The sequence below is a fragment of the Artemia franciscana genome, chromosome 19 (genome assembly GCF_032884065.1).
Source record: "Artemia franciscana chromosome 19, ASM3288406v1, whole genome shotgun sequence".
NCBI classification, from domain to species: domain Eukaryota; kingdom Metazoa; phylum Arthropoda; class Branchiopoda; order Anostraca; family Artemiidae; genus Artemia; species Artemia franciscana.
This window is the reverse complement of record NC_088881.1, coordinates 34522115-34541020: the sequence shown is the minus strand read 5'-3', so window position 1 is coordinate 34541020 and position 18906 is coordinate 34522115. Positions and strand designations below refer to the sequence as shown.

The 18906-nt window shown below is 34.6% G+C and overlaps 2 protein-coding genes across 18 annotated transcripts in view; one reads left to right on the top strand and one right to left on the bottom strand.

Annotated features, from left to right (window-relative positions):
- The window catches only part of LOC136039604 (excitatory amino acid transporter 3-like), a 180120-nt gene that overhangs the window by 116374 nt on the left and 44840 nt on the right, over positions 1 to 18906 (top strand). The gene's annotated exons all lie outside the window — the stretch shown is intronic.
- On the bottom strand, positions 4961 to 16983 carry LOC136039605 (uncharacterized). Of its 2 annotated transcripts, XM_065723494.1 has the most exons (4): positions 16892 to 16983; positions 14625 to 14974; positions 8456 to 8614; positions 4961 to 6209 (listed from the first exon to the last, which is right to left on the bottom strand). In XM_065723494.1, the coding sequence occupies exons 2-4, from the start codon at positions 14662 to 14664 to the stop codon at positions 6004 to 6006; spliced, it is 405 nt and encodes a 134-aa protein (XP_065579566.1). In that variant the 5' UTR covers positions 14665 to 14974; positions 16892 to 16983; the 3' UTR covers positions 4961 to 6003. The 2 variants fall into 2 exon arrangements, with proteins under 2 accessions (XP_065579566.1, XP_065579565.1); XM_065723493.1 differs by lacking the exons at positions 14625 to 14974; positions 16892 to 16983 and adding an exon at positions 14503 to 14562.

The window sequence follows — 18906 nt, the reverse complement described above, 5'->3', positions numbered from 1 at the left end:
GGTTGAGGTGCAAAGTTAAAACACAAGGGAGAAATGCGTTGAGGTTTGAGTTCACTGCAAGAAGACGTGGCGTTGTCTAAGGTTCTTTGAGGAGGGCAATAGCTACTACAATGCAGCAACTGGCTGATAATTTTCATCAGTTTTGCATTACGAACTTTTGTATAGCTGTGCTAAAATCGTGGAAACAAACATTCAAAGAGAAAAAAAGAATAGTAATATGTTCCATACAGAAACAAAAAAAAACAAAACAATTCCGTACTTGTAATGGAATCTTCAGTATACTTGGTAATTATAGTGAATTTTTTTAATGTTATGAAGGGACACAGCTCGAAATAAAAATTGTTTGCAGTGAAGCAGAAGTAACGTTCTGGTCTTTGGAAGGAATAGATGGCGATAACTCGACTCCTGTTTATGGTAGATTCTGTTAATGTTGACTTTAATATTTGTTGCAATTTCCATTTTATTTATTTTTTTTTCTGGGGGGGGGAGGGGGCTGTTTTTCGAATCGGCCGCTTTTCTCTCTTGATCATTCGTTCCGCCTCATCCGCATCCAAATTCTCCACATATTCCAGTTCCGCTTTGCGTAAAAACCGAACAAAAGTTACTAGTCCCTAACTGGCCATGTGAAACACCATTTTATATAATAATTTCATACAAGAAGTTGAACTTGTTGAATTTTTTCAACAAGAAATTCAAATTGGATAATTTATTTGACGTTTAGGACATAAAACACCAAACGTCAAGGCTTTGTGGCTTCAATTTGATTCTCAGTAGCTATTTTAAAAATTATTTTATCAGCTCACTTATCCAAGCTGTGTAAGTTTCTTCTTATTATTGTGTGAAAAACTAAAACCTGGAATATTTAAACAGGAAGGAAAAAACTTGAAAAAGGGATAGTACCAAGTATAAAGTACCAAAGATGTCAAATTTATCTCTTCTATATATAAGAAATTACGTCTTCTATATATAAAAAACAAGTTTTTGCAACTGAAAGTAAGGAGCATCATTACAATTTAAAAGGAACAGAAATGAATTCGTATAAGAAAGGCCTGCCCGCTCCTCTTTACCTCGCTCTTTATGCTAAAGTTTGACTCTTTGTCACAAGCTTGCTAAAATAAAACTGAGCTAGAACTTTTGATTTCCGATAAAATGAGCCCTCTCCAATCTTCTATGATCTCTGGTTTTGATATGACCACCACTGGAAAATAAAACAACAAATAAACACGCATCAGTGATCTTTCTTCTAGCAAAAAAAAGAAATGCAAAATTCCATATTTTTGCTATAGGAGCTTGAAGTCTCTTAAGCAGGGTTCTCTAATCTGATGGCATGATTTTCATTAAGATCACTTGGAGTTTCGGGGGCTCCTCGTTTCAAAAATTGGGAAGAAATTTTCAGGTTCTTAACTTTTGATGGGTAATATTAAACTTGATGAATTTCATATATTTTGAATAAGTATCAAAATTCGATTCTTTTAATGTATCTATTGTTATCAAGACTGTTTCTTGGAGTTTGGTTACTATTTAGCCACATCGCTCCTTACTTACAGTTCGTCACCACAAACTGCTTGAAAATATAGGCAAAAATATAAAAATCATACTTTATTTTGTTTTAGCATTTTTCTTTAATTTAAACTCTTACTTTCTTTTATATTTATAAATTTACGCCAACCAGCTCAGCCAGAGTCGATCCAGCTCTAAACGGGTACCTGGAGAAATCTGGGGTAGGTAAAAAGGAAGGATATGCGAAAGCACAAGACGGTTGACCCCCAGCCCCCCATTGCACTTCCCGGTTGATGGGCCAAGAAACGGAGATCAGCACCGCCGGTTGGGACTGTAGGGACTGTAAAGTCTAATGACGTATTCTTTATCTTTTTATAAAACAAGAACTCGTTTTTGAGTTTGTGGAGCTGTCCGATCATATACACAAGGCACAAATAAGAAAGCATAATTTTGATTTTTACAACTAAGCAAAACAAAACAAAAGTAATTACGATATATGCCTAAAGAGAGTCATAATAAACAAGATATAAAATTGTCGGAACAGCCCTTGACCAGGTGAAGCATCAGCCCAATGATGAGTTGAAGAAGATAAACCACTCCCAAGGTCTGACTTAGCGACACGGATAAAAAATCACATGGAAAATTTACAAGTGCCTTGAAATGCATGTTGTCTGATTCACCTTATCATGGGTAAAAAAGCAGGAAAATGTACAAAGTGCCTTGAAATGCATGTTGTATGATTCATTACCTTCTATTATAGTTAATATCATTTAACCGGGAGCAATATGTCCGGGAACAAAATCATTTAACTGGGAACAATGCTCTTGTTGATGCTTATCACTCAGTTGAGCAGCTGATCTTGCAATGACTGCATTTTCTGATCACTTTGTCTTGCAAAATATGATTCTTTAGAAAATCTCTGAGAAACGTGTCCTAAAAGGCTTTAGTGGAGAATTCTGCTAAACAGTGGTTCGATATCGCCCACTCAATGTAGCCTTTGTTCCCTTGCTTCTCTTAGTAGCTCAGCAATTATTTTACTAGTATAGTATTAATTGTCAAGTCACGTTAATTCACTTAGTAGTCATCAATAGTTTATTGCTGCCTGATTAAGCGAATTATAAATAGACAGTTTTTTTTATAAGATGTTTTTTTCCTAAGTTTTTCGTGGTCTGACTGCACAGATAGAAGTGTTTTCTCCTAAAAATCAATGAAGGAAAAATTTTTATGCAGGAGAAAATGTATGTCAACTGAACAATATAGATGTGCATATCTCAAACTAAATTTGATCTATATTTTCAGTTACTTTTTTATTTATTTATTTTCTTGTAACTCTTGGCAGTACTCTGGACTAGAGAACAATCTGCATCAATTTTTTTTATATACTTGGAGATGCTTATGCCTTTTTTTATTTATTATTATTATTTTAACTATGAAAAATAAATTAGACACGAATTTTGAATGTTTTCCTGAAATAATTTTTCAATTTGTTTTCTGGAAAAAAGGTTCACTAGAGAAAAGTAAAGAGCCATATTAAAAGCTAAAATAAGCAGAAATAAAGTCATAAAGTAATTTAACGAACGAATTAGTTGAAAAATTAGTGCTGATGAATGCTTGATAACAGAGTCTTAATAACAATAAATACATAAAAAGAATCGAATGCTTATTCAAAGTATATAAAATTCATCAAATTTAATGGTACCCATCAAAAGTTACGAACTCGAAGAAAATTTGCCCAATTTTTGGGCAAATGCTTTTATTGAATAAACCGTATCGATTTTGAACAGTGTGGTTTTTATTTGTGAAATTATCGCCAAAAAATAATAAAAATCACAATAGTAGTCGAGAATACTTGAAAGAAGTAACAAAATAGCCTGATTGTTTATTAACAAGAGTAGATACGAAGGCCTGGCTGATCTTATTTGTGGACGTTAAACTCGCACAAGCATATAAGAGGATTGTGTCAAGTCGCAAAATCCCTTTTTGGCAATTTACTGCAAAGTATCCTTAAAGTACCGAGGAAACCCTCAGTTTCTGCTCTTTCGATGAAATTCCTTCTTATGTTTGAACAGCAAGCAATATTGAGATGTGCCAAGAAAGTCCCAAGAACCTTGTACAAATAATCCAAGGGCGTTCATTGAAGATGAAATTGATTCCCAGGGCTATTGTCCCGGAACTGGGAAAGATTTGATCAGCGCGTTTAAAGGCCCATTGACGGCCCAAATCTAGAAAGTGAGACAATAGCTGCGAAATGATACTCATCTTTCGAAAGCCTTTCCAGACTTCTCATAAAAAATTTGCTTAATCTAAGATTTAAAAAAAAGAATGCCCTGAAACTTAGACTTTAAAATTCGAGTCTTCTTTTTTTTATAAACTGAGAGCTTTTTTCACGATCATTGCCTTTTACATAGTTCACTATAGAAAAGCTTAATTTCTCTGATTGGTAAGAAATTAACCTAACCATTATCCTTACTGAAAACTGAAATCAACTGAAAAGGAAAATCAATGAAACTGTCAGAAGGTAATTCCAAAAATAAATTAACAAAATAATTCCAAATTTCCAAAAATAGGAAAAAATTTAGTTTTTAGAAACTCTTTCTCCCCCGAGAAGAACTCTAATTTTGGCATAAAGTACAATTGCACAAACTTTTTTTCGTATATATTTAATTTCTGCTCGATTTTAATATCACATTGTGGGTTATTCTAAACACAAGGCAGATATCACCCTTAGAAATTCCTATTCCTTTCCCTCTTAACTTTAAAGTTTACCCTTAACATAAAAATGCTTCCACAATGCTAGATCATTTAGGTATATTAATTTCACGCCGTAATATAATATCTTTATAAACACGAGGGAGGCTATCGTGCCATCAAACGCCATTTAAACTGAAATTAAATTTATTATTACAATGGTATTTGTGAAGTTTGAAGAATGGGAAGTTTGAGCACATAGGCCTATACATGTAGTTTTTGGGCCCCTTCCCTACAAGAGGATCAACCATTCCCCTTGGCAGCCTGTCTCGGATTTCTTGCTTGATTTTACCTTGGAGCTACTCGCGTTGAAATTTTATTTTGCTGCATTAAATGGCAAAAAATCTTTTGCTCCTCAAAAAGCACTAGAACTTTCTTTACGTTCTAATGAGTCTTCTCCCGATATTCTAAGATTACTGGTTCAATGTAATCACCAAGGGAGAAAAGTAATTTTCCCTCACCATCATTCTCGGTATAAATGCAAGTTTTATTTTACCAGCATCGTAGCCTCTTCTTGACGTTGTTTCTTCCCTTTTCTAAAATTACGTAAATTTTTACATGTTGATAAACTTCAATGGACAAAACTAAAATTAGTAAAGATTCAACATTGAAAGTAGCAGCTTTTGAATTATTTATTGCTTATTATCTATTTTTAGAGGTTACTATTGACAATGGGTAATCTTTACAGGTTCTTTGTTACTATGAACGGCTTGTTAGAGAACTTTAATGTAAAAAGATTGGTAAAACGTCAACAAAAACAAAAAAAAACAACAATTATTCAATTCTAAAAATTGCCTAGTTAATTTTTTTCCATCGTAGACACTGGGCATGCTGACCTGTTGAAAGTTTTGAAAGGGCAACTATGGTAACGACAATTCTAAGGAAAATGTCCTCAACTTATTATTCTAAGAGAATACTAAAGAACTGGATTTGTTAGCGAACAATATAGCATAATTTCATTTTCCAATTCCAATCTTATTTTAATTCCCTTACTAGGGAATTGAAGCCATCTAATGAAAAGGGAGAGAAATAGCCCTAAATCTTCATCATTTTGCCTGTTTTTCCGAATTCGATTTTGTGTACTGTTTAAGTAATATATTATAGTATTTATAGTATACTATATACTATATAGTATAATATATAATAATATATTATAGTATTATTATATACTATAGTATTTATAGTATATAATATATTGTAGTATTTATAGTATTATAGTAATTTAATAATAATATATTAAGTAATATATATTAGATTTATCGTTGCACAATTACTGTAAGAAAAGACAAAAGACAAAAAGAAGAGCAAAGGGAAAAAAGACAATAATAACAGCACTTTTAACAGTACAAATCCTATTGCACAGATCTGATTTACAAAAGCAAATGAAAAGTCTCAAAAAAGCACAAAAGTCTCTTTTTATTTATTGTCCTGTTATTTAGATGTATACATTTCCCTTGTCACTGAAGCCACTCGCAAAACGTTCAAAACGTTCCACTCGCATAACTAACTGTTCTTCTTTTAGATCCTTGCTTGAATTGAAATCTCTCACTTTCTAATGTGTGCTTCTTCCATTTTTCTAGCTATATGACCACCTTCCTATTGGTCTATGTAATAACATGTCTTTTACTTATGATGAATCGATTTCTTCACCAATCTTCCATATTGCCTGTTTTTTCTACCAATCCTCAAATCTTCACCATATTGCCTGTTTTTTCCAAATTCAATTCTTTGTACTGTTTAAGTAGTATATTAGATTTATCGCGGCACAATCACTGTAAGAAGGGAAAAAAAGACAATAATCACAGCACCTTTAACAGTACAAATGCTATTGCATAGATCTGATTCACAAAAGCAAATGAGAATATCAGAATTTCGTTTTTCAGCTATATCACATCCAATTAAATGCTTTGATCCATAGTAGGTACTGTCAAATGAACAACCTCGAATCTCTTCAATTGTTCCTAGAAAAAAAAAACATAATCAACTGAAAAGGAAGAAAGCATGTCTCAAACAAGAAATCAATGCCATCTAGCCTTGCCCAGTAAAACCCTACAGTTCATTCTAGCTACTTAAACAAAGAATTATTTCTGCTCCTCTGTGTTTTATCTATGGTGCTCTCTATAAGAAACACCAAGCCAAAGTGGAACAATAGGCGATGATGTACACATTCTTTCTAGCCTATGTTCTGCACACTAACCTAACCCAAAATATTTAATAACGGAAAAAAAGTTGAAAATCAAATAGAAATTGCTTACTTTTGGTAAATTTCAGGTTGGATCCAATTAACTTAGACCTTAAATCAAAATTTAAAGTTTCAATTAAAAATTCAGCTTCTTTCAGAAATAATAGTATATACACTTTAAGATAAATGTTCCCTCCGAAAGAAGCGATTTTACGACAGGCCTACAACTATACATTGCGCCAAAAAAAGGCCTAACTATATCACTGTATTCATTAGCCTCAGATCTATTCATCCACTGAGGCAGAATTGCAATATTAATTAAACGTTTTCCTGGAGAAAGATCTAATATTCATTAAAAAAAAGTTAAATTGTGTTTTTTTCAATGATTTTAAACTAAATCTCGACTTGTTTTCAGTTAAAAACACTATGTAAGTCAAATTTAAAAAGCACAATCCGCTATATCAAATAGAACTAAGTCTTTATTATGGAGCAAAAGTAAAATTACTGTCTTAGGTTGATATAGCCAAATCGAAGGAGAGCATAAAAATAACACCATAAATTACAGGATTAAGAAAAATATACCAAAGGAACATAAATTTAAAGGGCATGAGTGGTCAAAATAAAAATCAGCTTATCTATTGTTTGCTATATACTATGTCTCGAGAAGACTCTAGATGGCAACACATTTACTGACTGATTTCGCTCTCAGTAGATTTTTAATGATTTGTCTTTAGGTTCGGTACTAATATGATATACACCTGCCGCTCAGGTTTCTCATTCGTTGAAGCACCGTAAACCGGTTTCTTTCACTAGTTTCTTTCAACTTAGCGTGAGAAAAGACAAAGGGAAGTGACGGAATAGATAGGAAATATATAATTTTGGCTACATATTTGCGTATTAGGGAGTGAGGGGTAAAGTACTTGGACAGTGTGAATTCCTGAATTCATAAAAAATTCTTACTTCATAATATCAGAATAGTTTCTGATGTCTGAGCAGCTGTATTTTACTCCCACCCTCCCTTAATTTGGAAAGATATAGCCTTAATTTGTTTCTAAAGCATTATATTTTATCATACTTAGGCATATTTTATTAGGATTAACCTAACTTCACTTCTTAAGTGGAAGGGTTTATATCATACAAGTACCTTAGGTTCGACGACTTTTTTATGTTTCAGTAGAATTTAGGCAAATCTTTTGTCACTTTGTAGTTTAGATGGAAAGCCGACAATCTCACTGTAAAAACAATGCAAAAGTACAAAACAAAGTTGCTAAAAAAACGAGTCGGTTCTTGTATAAATGATAAAACCAAGTGGAACATCTTTAAACTGTTTTTAGTTCCCAGCGACACTTCAGAATTAGGTACCAGGTGGCAAAGGGGATATATATTCTTTAGCAAGGAATTCAAATTGGATAATTTTGTACATAAAACACCAAACGCCAAGGCTTTTTGGCTTCAATTTGATTCTCAGAAGCTATTTTCAAAATTATTATATCAGCTCACTTATCCAAGCTGAAGTTTCTTCTTATTATTGTGTGAAAAACTAAAACCTGGAATATTTAAACAGGAAAGAAAAAAAAACTTCAAGGATGGGTATTACCAAGTACAAGGTACCAAGGATATCGAAATGAAAATATCCTGGACCAGGGCCGAATGTAGGGAGGTTTTAGAGCCTAGGCTTCCTCTGAAATCCTAAATTTTCCTCAATAGCTGGGCACTTCTTTTTCAAATTATCTAATATCTTAATTAGATAATTTGAAATTTAATTAAATTTTGGTAGATAAATTTTGGTAATTTAATCAGCTAATTATCTTAGCTTTAAAAAAAGGAACCCTAGGTTTTTTTAAGGATAGGGTTAGGATACTGTTAAGCTTAGCTAAAACAAGTGTTAGTCAGTTATGCTTGTAGGATTTTTTTTTGTTTCGTGAGTGAGGGAAGGAGGAAGAACTCCTCCTTCCTTCTTGGAGGAAGAAAACAGGATAGAAAGACTATAAAGTTCCTTGTTAAAAAAAACGTGCCATAAATTACCATTTGAGTAAGTGCTAGTTTTGCTGCAAACTTGCCCAGTTTGACATTCCACAATGTAGCCAGACCAAAAGCGAGAATCGCGCATATTTTGACAATTCCATTCTTCCTCCTCGTGAATCCCACATTGATAACACCTTATGCATTTAACAAGGGGTATTTCTAAATATACAAATAGATCAGTAAAAGTAAATAAAGAAATAAACAGAAATGAAGAGAAGTTTAAAGAGCAATCAGGTTCAACTCTAGTGCTGCCTAAATAAAGAGCAATATCCATCCTATGTATTCTTTCTTTTTCACGACCTTTTCGTACAAGAGCAATGGTCACATAAACTTTGGAGGGAGTACGTGTGACTGGAAATTTAGAAATCTAGTATGATTTTAGTAATCATAAGTGATTGGGGGCAAACCACCCCCTTTCTTGCCTTTTTTATGCTCTTCTCCCATAACCTCCCGTGGCATCGGGTCAAAGTTTTTAGAGAGCTCTTTTGTTCAATATTGTCCATAGGTCCAGTAATAATGGTTCTAGGGTCGATGTTACAACCCCAAGGCATACAACCCGACATTACACCATGGGGAAAAGGCCGTAAATCCTGCAAATTGCCAATTGTTTAAGAGTAGGTTTGGCATTTGGAATAGTGGAGCATTTTTGAATTTGGGTGTCCGATTGGCTTGATATTTTCGTGAACTGTTCTCAGGACCAAGAGGAAAACATATTTTATTGAGATGGGAGGGTGTTAAGGTGCCTTGAAATAAGCCAAACAGTTATTATCGCTATCAGTGATGTAAAGAGTCGTAAGTACTAATAATTCTCAGTTTTCCCTTATTTTTTAAGATATATGTTGTTGTGTAATTTTTTATTTCACCAATTCAAATAATTACATTTCTTTTTCACCCTCTTTGGTGCTTCAAACATGTTTTTCAGTTATTTTCAGCTTTTCTGAAAATTTAATAAAAAAACAAGTTTTTCTAACCGAAAGTAAGGAGCGACATTAAAACTTAAAACGAACAGAAATTACTCCGTATATTAAAGGGGCTTTTCCTCATCAACGCCCCACTCTTTACGCTAAAGCTTGACTCTTTCTCTTAACTCTACTTTTTAAAACAGTAATAAACTGTAGCGCAAAGAGCGGGGCGTTGAGGAGGAAAAGCCCCTTTTATATACGGAGTAATTTCTGTTCGTTTTAAGTGTTAATGTTGCTGCTTACTTTCGGTTAAAAAAACTTGTTTTTTATTTAATTTTTGAACGTTTTTGAATTAATGCATGTTTTGATTTTGACTCTCTGCACATAAATAATTAAAACGAAATTTTCATATTAATTTTTTTTTGCTAAATGGCGTTCTCATAGTTTTAATCGGAAGATTTTGAGAAAAAAGAGCGGGGGAGGAGGCCTAGTTGCCCTCCAATTTTCGATTACTTAAAAGGCAACTAGAACTTTTAATTTTTTACGAAAGTTTTAATTAGTAAAAAATATACGTAACTTACGAATTAACTTACGTAACTAATCTCTATATTCGTATGTTTTTATTACGTATATGAGGGGGTTAACTTCCTCGTCAATACCTCGCTCTTTACGCTAAATCTTAAATTTTGTCCCAATTTTTTAGAATGACACCTGAATCCCAAAGGCCGTAGAATAAATAGCAGAAATTACTAAAAATACTTTAGCGTAAAGAGCGAGGTATTACGAGAAGGTGAACCCCTCATATGCGTAATAATTTCTGTTCGTTTTAAGTTTTAATGCTGCTCCTTACTTAAAGTTGGAAAAACTTTTCATATTTATTTTTTCATTGTTTTTTAAATAACACTAGAAAATCCTCCACCCCCTTCATTGAAAGTCTCTTACCCCATGACAAATACCTCAATGGGGTCCCCTCCCACGGGGACTGTGGGAGAGCAAGCCGTCTTTAAAGACATAGTTATTAGTTTTTTCGACTATGGTGAATAAAATGGCTATCTCAGAATTTTGATCCGGTGACTTTGGGGAAAAATGAGCATGGGAGGGGGCCTGGGTGCCCTCCAATTTTTTGGTTACTTAAAAGGGAACTAGAACTTTTAATTACCGTTATAATGAGTCCTCTTGCGACATTCTTGCACCACTGGGTCGATATGATCACCCCTGGGGAAAGAAAACAAATAAACACGCACCCGCGACCGGTCTTCTTGTAAAAAATACGAATATCCGCATTTTTGTATATAGGAGCTTGAAACTTCTACAGGGGGGTTCTCTGATACGCTGAATACGATTTAGTAATTTTCGTTAAGATTCTATGACTTTTAGGGGGTATTTCCCATTATTATCTAAAATACGGCAAATTTTCTCAGGCTCGTAACGTTTGATGGGTAAGATTAAACTTAATGAAACTTATATATTTAAAATAAGCATTAAAATGCGATTCTTTTGATGTAACTATTGGTATCAAAATTCCATTTTTTCGAGTTTCGGTCCCTATTGAGGCGGGTCGCTCCTTCCTGCAGTTCGTTACCACGAACTGTTTGATAACTATTGCCACGGTTTATGTAGGGACATACTTGTAACCAGTTCAAAATTGTACTTTCACTCCCTTGTGAAATTACGATGACAAGAGGAACAATGATATAATGCAAAAATAATTCTTTTTATTACTGATGCCAGATCGCGGGCCTATAATTACAGGTTTCACATGTAATAAAGCGATAGTGGCATAAATTCATAAGAATGTAGTGGGGCAAATGTATTTTCAAAATCTAGGAGGGGAGTAATTTTGTTGCTTTTTCAATTTTTTTCAACGAAAACACCAAAAAATTTATATTTTTCAATAAAATCATCCGAAAAAGGTATTTTTCAAAGCAAAGGGGGATAAAAATCTAGGGGGAATGCCTCCTTCCCTTTCTCTCACTGATATTCCCGAAAAACAAGTTAATTTACCTAAACATAAAATGAAATTTCTTCAATGATAGTGAAAAGAAAGAACATAACTCAAGATGAATTAAACATTCATTAAAGGAGTGTTGTTGTCTCTCCCAGCCCCAAACGTAAGTATTAGAGTAGGGATAGTCTGTGAGTTACTCTGTATCTAAAACCTGGGGTGCTTGGAACCATAGCACATTTTCACCACAAGTGGCACACTTACTCCTAGCTTGGCACGAGCCGCCTACTGTACACGATCTAGTACTATTGTATTGGTTGCCCTCCATAAAATCCTGACAACTGCTTTAACAGATTCGGAAATACAGATTCGGTCATCCCTAAAAGCACATCACTTTACTTTATCCTCCCGTCCCCCCTAATGTCCAAACATATAGCCCGCATTATATATACCCCATGGATATTCCATAGGCAGATGATGTTCTACAAATTAGTTTAATGGCAAACAAGCGACGAGAAATTCATGGAATAAATAATTTTTGGAATAATAATTTTTTATGGAATAAATAAAATAAAATTTGGGCTATGCATTTGCACAGTGGGGCGAGGGAGGGGTAAAGTAAAGTGATTCGTTTTCAGAATGATGTAAATAAGTATTTTAGAATATGTTAAAGTAGTTTCCAGGATTTTATACTGTTTACTTGTGGATGGGGCAACCTCTAAATCTGTACCCACGACACAGATTTTTTCTGTACCACGATACATTTTCGAAAATTGTGTACCGACGATATTTGAAAATTGATTGCCCCTCCAAATATTTGTTAACACGCAATCAGTTTTTCCATGGTGCTGACTGTCCAAATCGCTACAAATAAATTACTCAACTCTTCTCGATATAACAAGAGGGAGATTTGAAAGGATTAATTTTTGTTTTTGACGTTTTGTGTGCATAGCTAAGTTAATGAAATAAATATGAAAAAAATGAGTAGACTGCTTTATCAAAAGATTGGGCTATATATTTGTACATTAGAGGGAGGGGTCGGGGTGCATTATATCAAATACCTAACTTTACCTAACCACCTCTATATATAAAATATTTATTAAATAAATGTACCTGAACCCGAGAGGACGCGGGTTCGAATCCCAGTGTACCCAATTCTTCAGTTTGGGACGGGGGTCAGTGGCGGGGGTCAGTAAGCTTAGCCAGAGTCGACCCAGCTCTAAATGGGTACCTTGGAGAAATCTGTGGAAGGCAAACAGGAAGGGTGTGCGAAAGCACAGGATGGCTGGCCCCCAACCTCCCATTGCACTTCCTGGCTGAAGGGCCAAGAAACGGAGATCAGCACCGCCGGTACGGACTGTAAAGTCTAATGCCGTATCCTTTACCCTCTTTTTTTTACCTTAGGTTCACGAAAGAACCTAACTTCACTTATTGAGTGTGTTCTGAATAATACAGAAGTACCCAAGAATCAGTGAGAGGATTTCACCCATGACATATGCTTTAGTTCTTCTGATGAATTGTGTGTGGAGTAGTCCGCACAGGCACGCCTAACATCAAGAATCAATTATCCTGAAAATGTTCTCTGTAAAGATAGTGAGATTTTTACGACTGTTAAAATCTCAGTTGATTGTACCATTTAGTATGCCTATTTTAGGCACTTTTCACAAAATGGCGCACTCTCCTCTGAAATATTCTATTCTGAAATAAAATTAACCCTAATGTGCCTGAGCCCCCAGTCAAACCAAAAATAATTTGTGGGTAAGATAAGATTTGTTCATAATGGGTTAAACATGTAATGAATACACGGCAAGGGTGTATTGAGGATTTTTTGGGGGCACGGGGTATTTTTTCAGCGTGGGGGGGGGGTTATAATTGTTGGTAAAATTCTGGTTAAGTGACTTCTTGCTATCTCGGAAAGGGGTTAGGTTAGGAAAATGAAACTTTTGGAGATGGGTCTACAGGCTAAAGTATATCCTGGGAAGGTATTTTAAAGTACCCACCTCCACTCCTTCTCCCTCTAGAGGGCCCTGAAATTTGCCTACATGACATGTTTATACCTATTGAAATTTTATTAAAACAGCATTTTACCTTAATTTTCAGTTACTAGTCTCTTTTTCTCTGCCTTTAGTTCTGAAAATACAATTTTTGTTATTTGAGTAGAATTTTGGGCCATATCAATGTTTTTTTTTCAAAATTTAGGAAATGTATTTTTATATCTTTAAAACCTTATAAATTGGAGCTGAGCAAAGTTATGAAGCTGAAAACAATTTTGTTGTACTTCATTCAAGCAGAAGATCTATTTTGCAAGGTTTCACTTTTAGAACACACATATTTTTAAGGGTCATCAAAGGTCAGGACCCTCTAGAGGGAAAGGGAGTGGAGGTAGGTACTTCAAAATACCTTTCCGGGACATACTTTAGCGTGTGGACCCTGAAATTTCATTTTCCTAACCTAACCCCATTCCGAGATAGCAAAAAGTCACTAAACTAGAATTTTACCAAGATTTGTTCATAATGGGTTAGACATGTAATGTACACGGCAAGGGTGTATTCAGATTTCTTATGGGGGCTAGGAGTATTTTTTCAGGGGGGAGGTTACAATTTTTTATAAGCGTTTTGTAACGCTTTTACGAGTCAGGAAAAATTTCGAAGGGGGAAGGTTCATACCCGGTACCCCCTAGATACAGTCTTGATATACAGTATTAATCGTGTATTAGTGTCTACAGTATGTATTTGTAAATAATGATGCTTTCAAATACGGTGTAAAGCATTCCCCACGTCATACGAAGCGAATTTTGTCTCGAGCTCTACACGTGGGTTTGTGTTTCATAAGTTTACATAGTTTACATTACATTCTGGAAAAGTCAAAATAATAGCAACAAGATAGAATTTTTTAATGAGCAATAAATTATTACAAAAAAAATTACAAACTTTCCTTAGAAAGCCATGTAGGCTACGCTTGGTCATACTTAAATCTGAATTCCACATTTAAATTTTTAATAATTTATTGTGATGATTTTAGAGAATGATTATTACTTAGGGATTTCTAGCCCGAGGCGATTTTTTAAGTGTGAAAGGCTATACTTAACGCAACGCAACTTAATCAGAAAGTTAAGTATAGAAAGTTAAGCAACTTAAGTATAGAAAGTTACGTACGGATCCTGAAAGCTGCTTAAGAAATGAAATAGAAAGTCAACTTACTCGGTAAAAACAGGAAAACCATAATAAATACCAGTGTACATACTCTGGCATTTAACATACGCTGTATATACATATGGATTGTGGAAGCCAACTAAGAAATAGAAAAAATAAAGTCAACTTACTCGGTAAAAACAAGAAAGCCAATGTAAATACCAGCCTCATAACTGACTTTAAATATCAAATGATTCTTGTAATGAAACTAGTTTTTCAGGCGTCACCATAATTATATTAGACCACTCGTGTTGCATTTAAAAAGAGATTCACCATATCTGTATTTTTCCTCTTGGCTGAATATAATTCAAATCAGCTGTTGCTGTGTTGTCTGTTGAATGTCATCGAGATTCTTCAAAAATCCCACGATTTTCTATCGAAGAGATAAGACACAGATGCCACGGATTTGACGATGGGAAAATAATCTGGAGAAAAATCCCCTGAGAGCGACTTGTTGGAGAATGGAGCCAACGGAAAAATTCTGAAAATTGAGAGGATTACATAGAGGGATTATTATTTATATCAAACATTTATCTTTCAATATTCGACAATGACAGAGAGGGAATTTACCCTCTCCCTCTCATGGTTTGATCTATTGAAAACTGGATATAAACATGCAATTTGACAGTAGAGTGAAATTAAACTTCTCTCCCCGAAATGAGTTGGGCACATTCCTACTTGTACCCCCCCCCCTCTTGCTTTTCATTTCCTTTCGGCATTGAACTGAGCTTTCTGAATTATCAGGCCTACGCCAGTTTTTGTGCATGTCTTCTCGCATTTTGCTTTATTAGGTTGGACATTCTTCAAAATGACTGATTTGACGAAGTATCCTCGCTATATACGAGTTAACTGTACGAGATCCGAGAAGGCATAGAGAAAGAATCTGCAAATCTGCAAGAGGCCTTAAATGTATTACCAAGTTCGGATTTGATATTACCAATGTATTATCAAATGATATTACCAAATGCATACATTTGATTACCATATACATTTGATATTACCAAATGTATTACCAAGTTCGGATTGTACAACATAGAGCCTCGACGAATCCGTTGATATTATTTTTATATTTTTCCACAAAATATCCTGAAGTTTTGAATTGACAAACTTAAAGTCAATTCTATAAATACCGGAACCACGAGTTAGACTTGGGCTACTACTTAGCTATAATTCAGCTTCTCACTCATTTCAGCTTCTTAAAGAGAGGGAAGAGGTCAAAATTTGGACCCCCCGTGGTCCAGTTCTTATCCCAAGAACTGATCTGAAAAATCCTTTGATTTTTCGTAGATTGAATAAGAAACAGATGCATAGGACTTGTCATGCTGGGACGATGGGAAAATAATCCAAAGAAAATCCCATGAGAGGGACGTTGGAGGAATTTTGAAAAATAATAAAGCTCAAACAGGAACATTTCATTGATACCGAAGATTCTCATGCTTTCTTTTCCCTTCTTGACACTGAAAGGGTGTCTCTTAAGTTTTAAAATGTTACACTTAGTAAGAAAATTCAAACCGTAGAGTGTGGGTCATATTGCATAGACCACCTTACAAGACTCAGCTCGGAAATGTCACTCGTTTCCTCCCGTTAAAAAATTGAAGGAAAATCTTAGATTCCTGAGTGATTTTTCTAATATTCTAGGTATATTGTCGTTAATATATTTCTTCATTTTGGCTAATACCATGGAGCAGAAATTGGTTAGGTAGAAGGGACTTGTTTAGTGTAGAATGGATCACGCTATTGCTATATGCTACTTGCTGCGAGTCAACTGGAGTTCTAGAGTAAAATGGCTTGAGCAGCAAAACGCTTAAAGTTGATTCTAGAAAAAGGATGAGTAGCCTATAACAGATGAAAATGGCGCTAGTATCGCAAAAAACAGCCGTAAACGCCATCTGGTGCTTGGTGACACTTGTCATTTTTAAAGCTATGAAATGACTTTTCCGTCAGGAACTGAGATCAGACGCTTGTTACTACACCGATTTTACCAACTAAATAAATTGAATTGCATTGAACAAATAGTTATTCTTATTACTACACTGAAAAAATGCCAAGTGTCGCCAAACGCTAGACGGCGTTGAGGTTTTTTTTAGTGTCAGTTTCCACTTCCGTAAGTTACCTAAACTCTTTGGACTATAGTTTAACTATAATCAATTTACGGCCAAAGGCTGAGCACGTTCACTATATTTTGTTTACGTTTGCGACGTTTCGTACTTTCCCATTAAATGGAACAAAATTTCTCCTATACGTTCCAACATAGGGCAAGAATCTGCGTTTTCTTGTTTCCTAACCTTACCAATATACCTTCTTCTTTCACTAAGAGGCAAACAATTAACCCCTAATTTAATAACTCATATCAATAAATTGTAGCTAGATTATTATGAATACAGTTATAAATACATACCAAATAAAAAGTAAATCTAAATGTCAAAGCGCAAATGGCTACTGTTGAAAATAGTAGAAAGCATTGATCAGGTCCGGGAACTGTTTTACCTGGACATTAGGAATTTCCAGGAAATGACAGATCTCTAACGGGATTCTCATGTATAATTTCTTTGGCTTCTGGAAGGAATTACTAATTAGCTCCTACGCTTCTATTTTGACGATACTCAGCCGAAACCTAATATCCCAAATTTTGAAAAAAAATCGTAAAATAGTTTAATTTTCGACGGGACGAATAGATTAAGATACAAATTCGTAGATATTTTTTTTTTCCGAAGTCTGTTTTCTTATCGTCTTCACCACTCCATCATTTGTTGGATGCTAGCTTTTTAGTTTCAGTATTATTATTATTATTATTATTATTTATTTTTGACCCACACTATATAAAGATATAATACTTGGAGTGACACAAATAAAAAACGCACAAAAACACAATGCAAATCAAAATAGAGATCATATAGAACCAGTAACAGAGTAACACATAAAAAATAAAAGGCACTAAAACAAGAGAGAGAAAACATAAAAGGAGGGGAAAATAGAAGAAAAAAAAACAACGAAAAACTCACAACTTGCGGAATCTAATAAAGCAGAAATGTAAAGAAATACGGACGCAAGCTATCTTAAGTTCTATTTTAAAAAAATTGGTAAAATCTGTTTTTGATGTTGTAGATTCTAGGCAGTATCTCGAGGGTATAGCAAATTTTTGACTTTCAAACAAATCGTCTACAGGGAAGTTTTCCCAGAGGAGAAGAGCATAGTGATGCTTGAGTTATATTATAGTAACATTCGTGTTTATGATTAAAATTACACATCACTGCACTGCCAATAATGTTTCAAATTCGTGATTGTTTTGTTTTTTTCATTCGTGAATGTTTTTTCCATATTTTCTGTCCTCTGCCGAGACCTAATATTTCAAGTTTTTGATGAAAATCGTAAAATAGCCTTTTTCGACGGGAAGAATAGATTAAGATACAGAAATTAATCGATATTTTTTTCTGAAATCTGTTTTCTTACCATCTTTGCCCTCCATCACCTGCTGGATGCTAGGTTTTTATTATTTTCAGTATTTCCATACGAATATCTACTGCAAAAAACTGGTAAAATCGGTTTTTACCACTTTAGATTCTAGGCCGTATCTCGAAAGTACAGCAAATTTCCGATTTTCAAACAAATCATCTACCGGGAAGTTTCCCAGATGAGGAGAACATAGTGATGCTCGAGCCCTAGCACGTACGCAGGGGGGGGGGGGGCTTCGGGCCTGGTCCCCTCTCCCAAAATTTTGTATAGTGTTTAATTTCCCCATGGTTTCTTGGGATTTCTAGCAAAAATAGAACATGTATTAAGAATCTAGATACATGTGTGAAGCCTTTTTTGGGGGATTTACAGAATGCAATTATCCGGTCAATTCACTGCTCAATTATTAATCCATTTTCTGTCGGACTTTTTACCCTCTTTGAAGTAATTAGCAATTGTACTGTTATTATTATATTTTTTTGTAAAGAGAGTGCTTTCCACAGCAAAATAGAATTATCCTTGATATTAGGGCGTTTATCCCCCCTTTTGAGGATAAAGTACAGCTTTTAATGGATCAATTTTGGAAACTATCATTTTTCATTACAATCTACGTTTTTGCAAAAAAAAGAACTACCCCCCGCAGCACCCATATTGCACTGTTTACCTAAAATTTCCCTTTCACCGGGATATAATAGATTAATCACTGGTTCTAAATCGCTATGAACATAACCTGAGCCTAAAACGCACTTTTGAGGCTTCAGTCTTCTTCCCCCCATCCGCTACAATACTACAGATTAAAGTTAATCTGTATTTTCCGATATACGTGCTTTTTGCATTACTAAATAAAAGAAAGTGCTACTTTATATCTGCTGTTTCGAGGGTTTTGGACCCCCCCCCCCCCGGAAAAATTCCTGCGTACGTCCCTGCTTGAGTCATATTATAGTAGCATTTGGGTATATGATC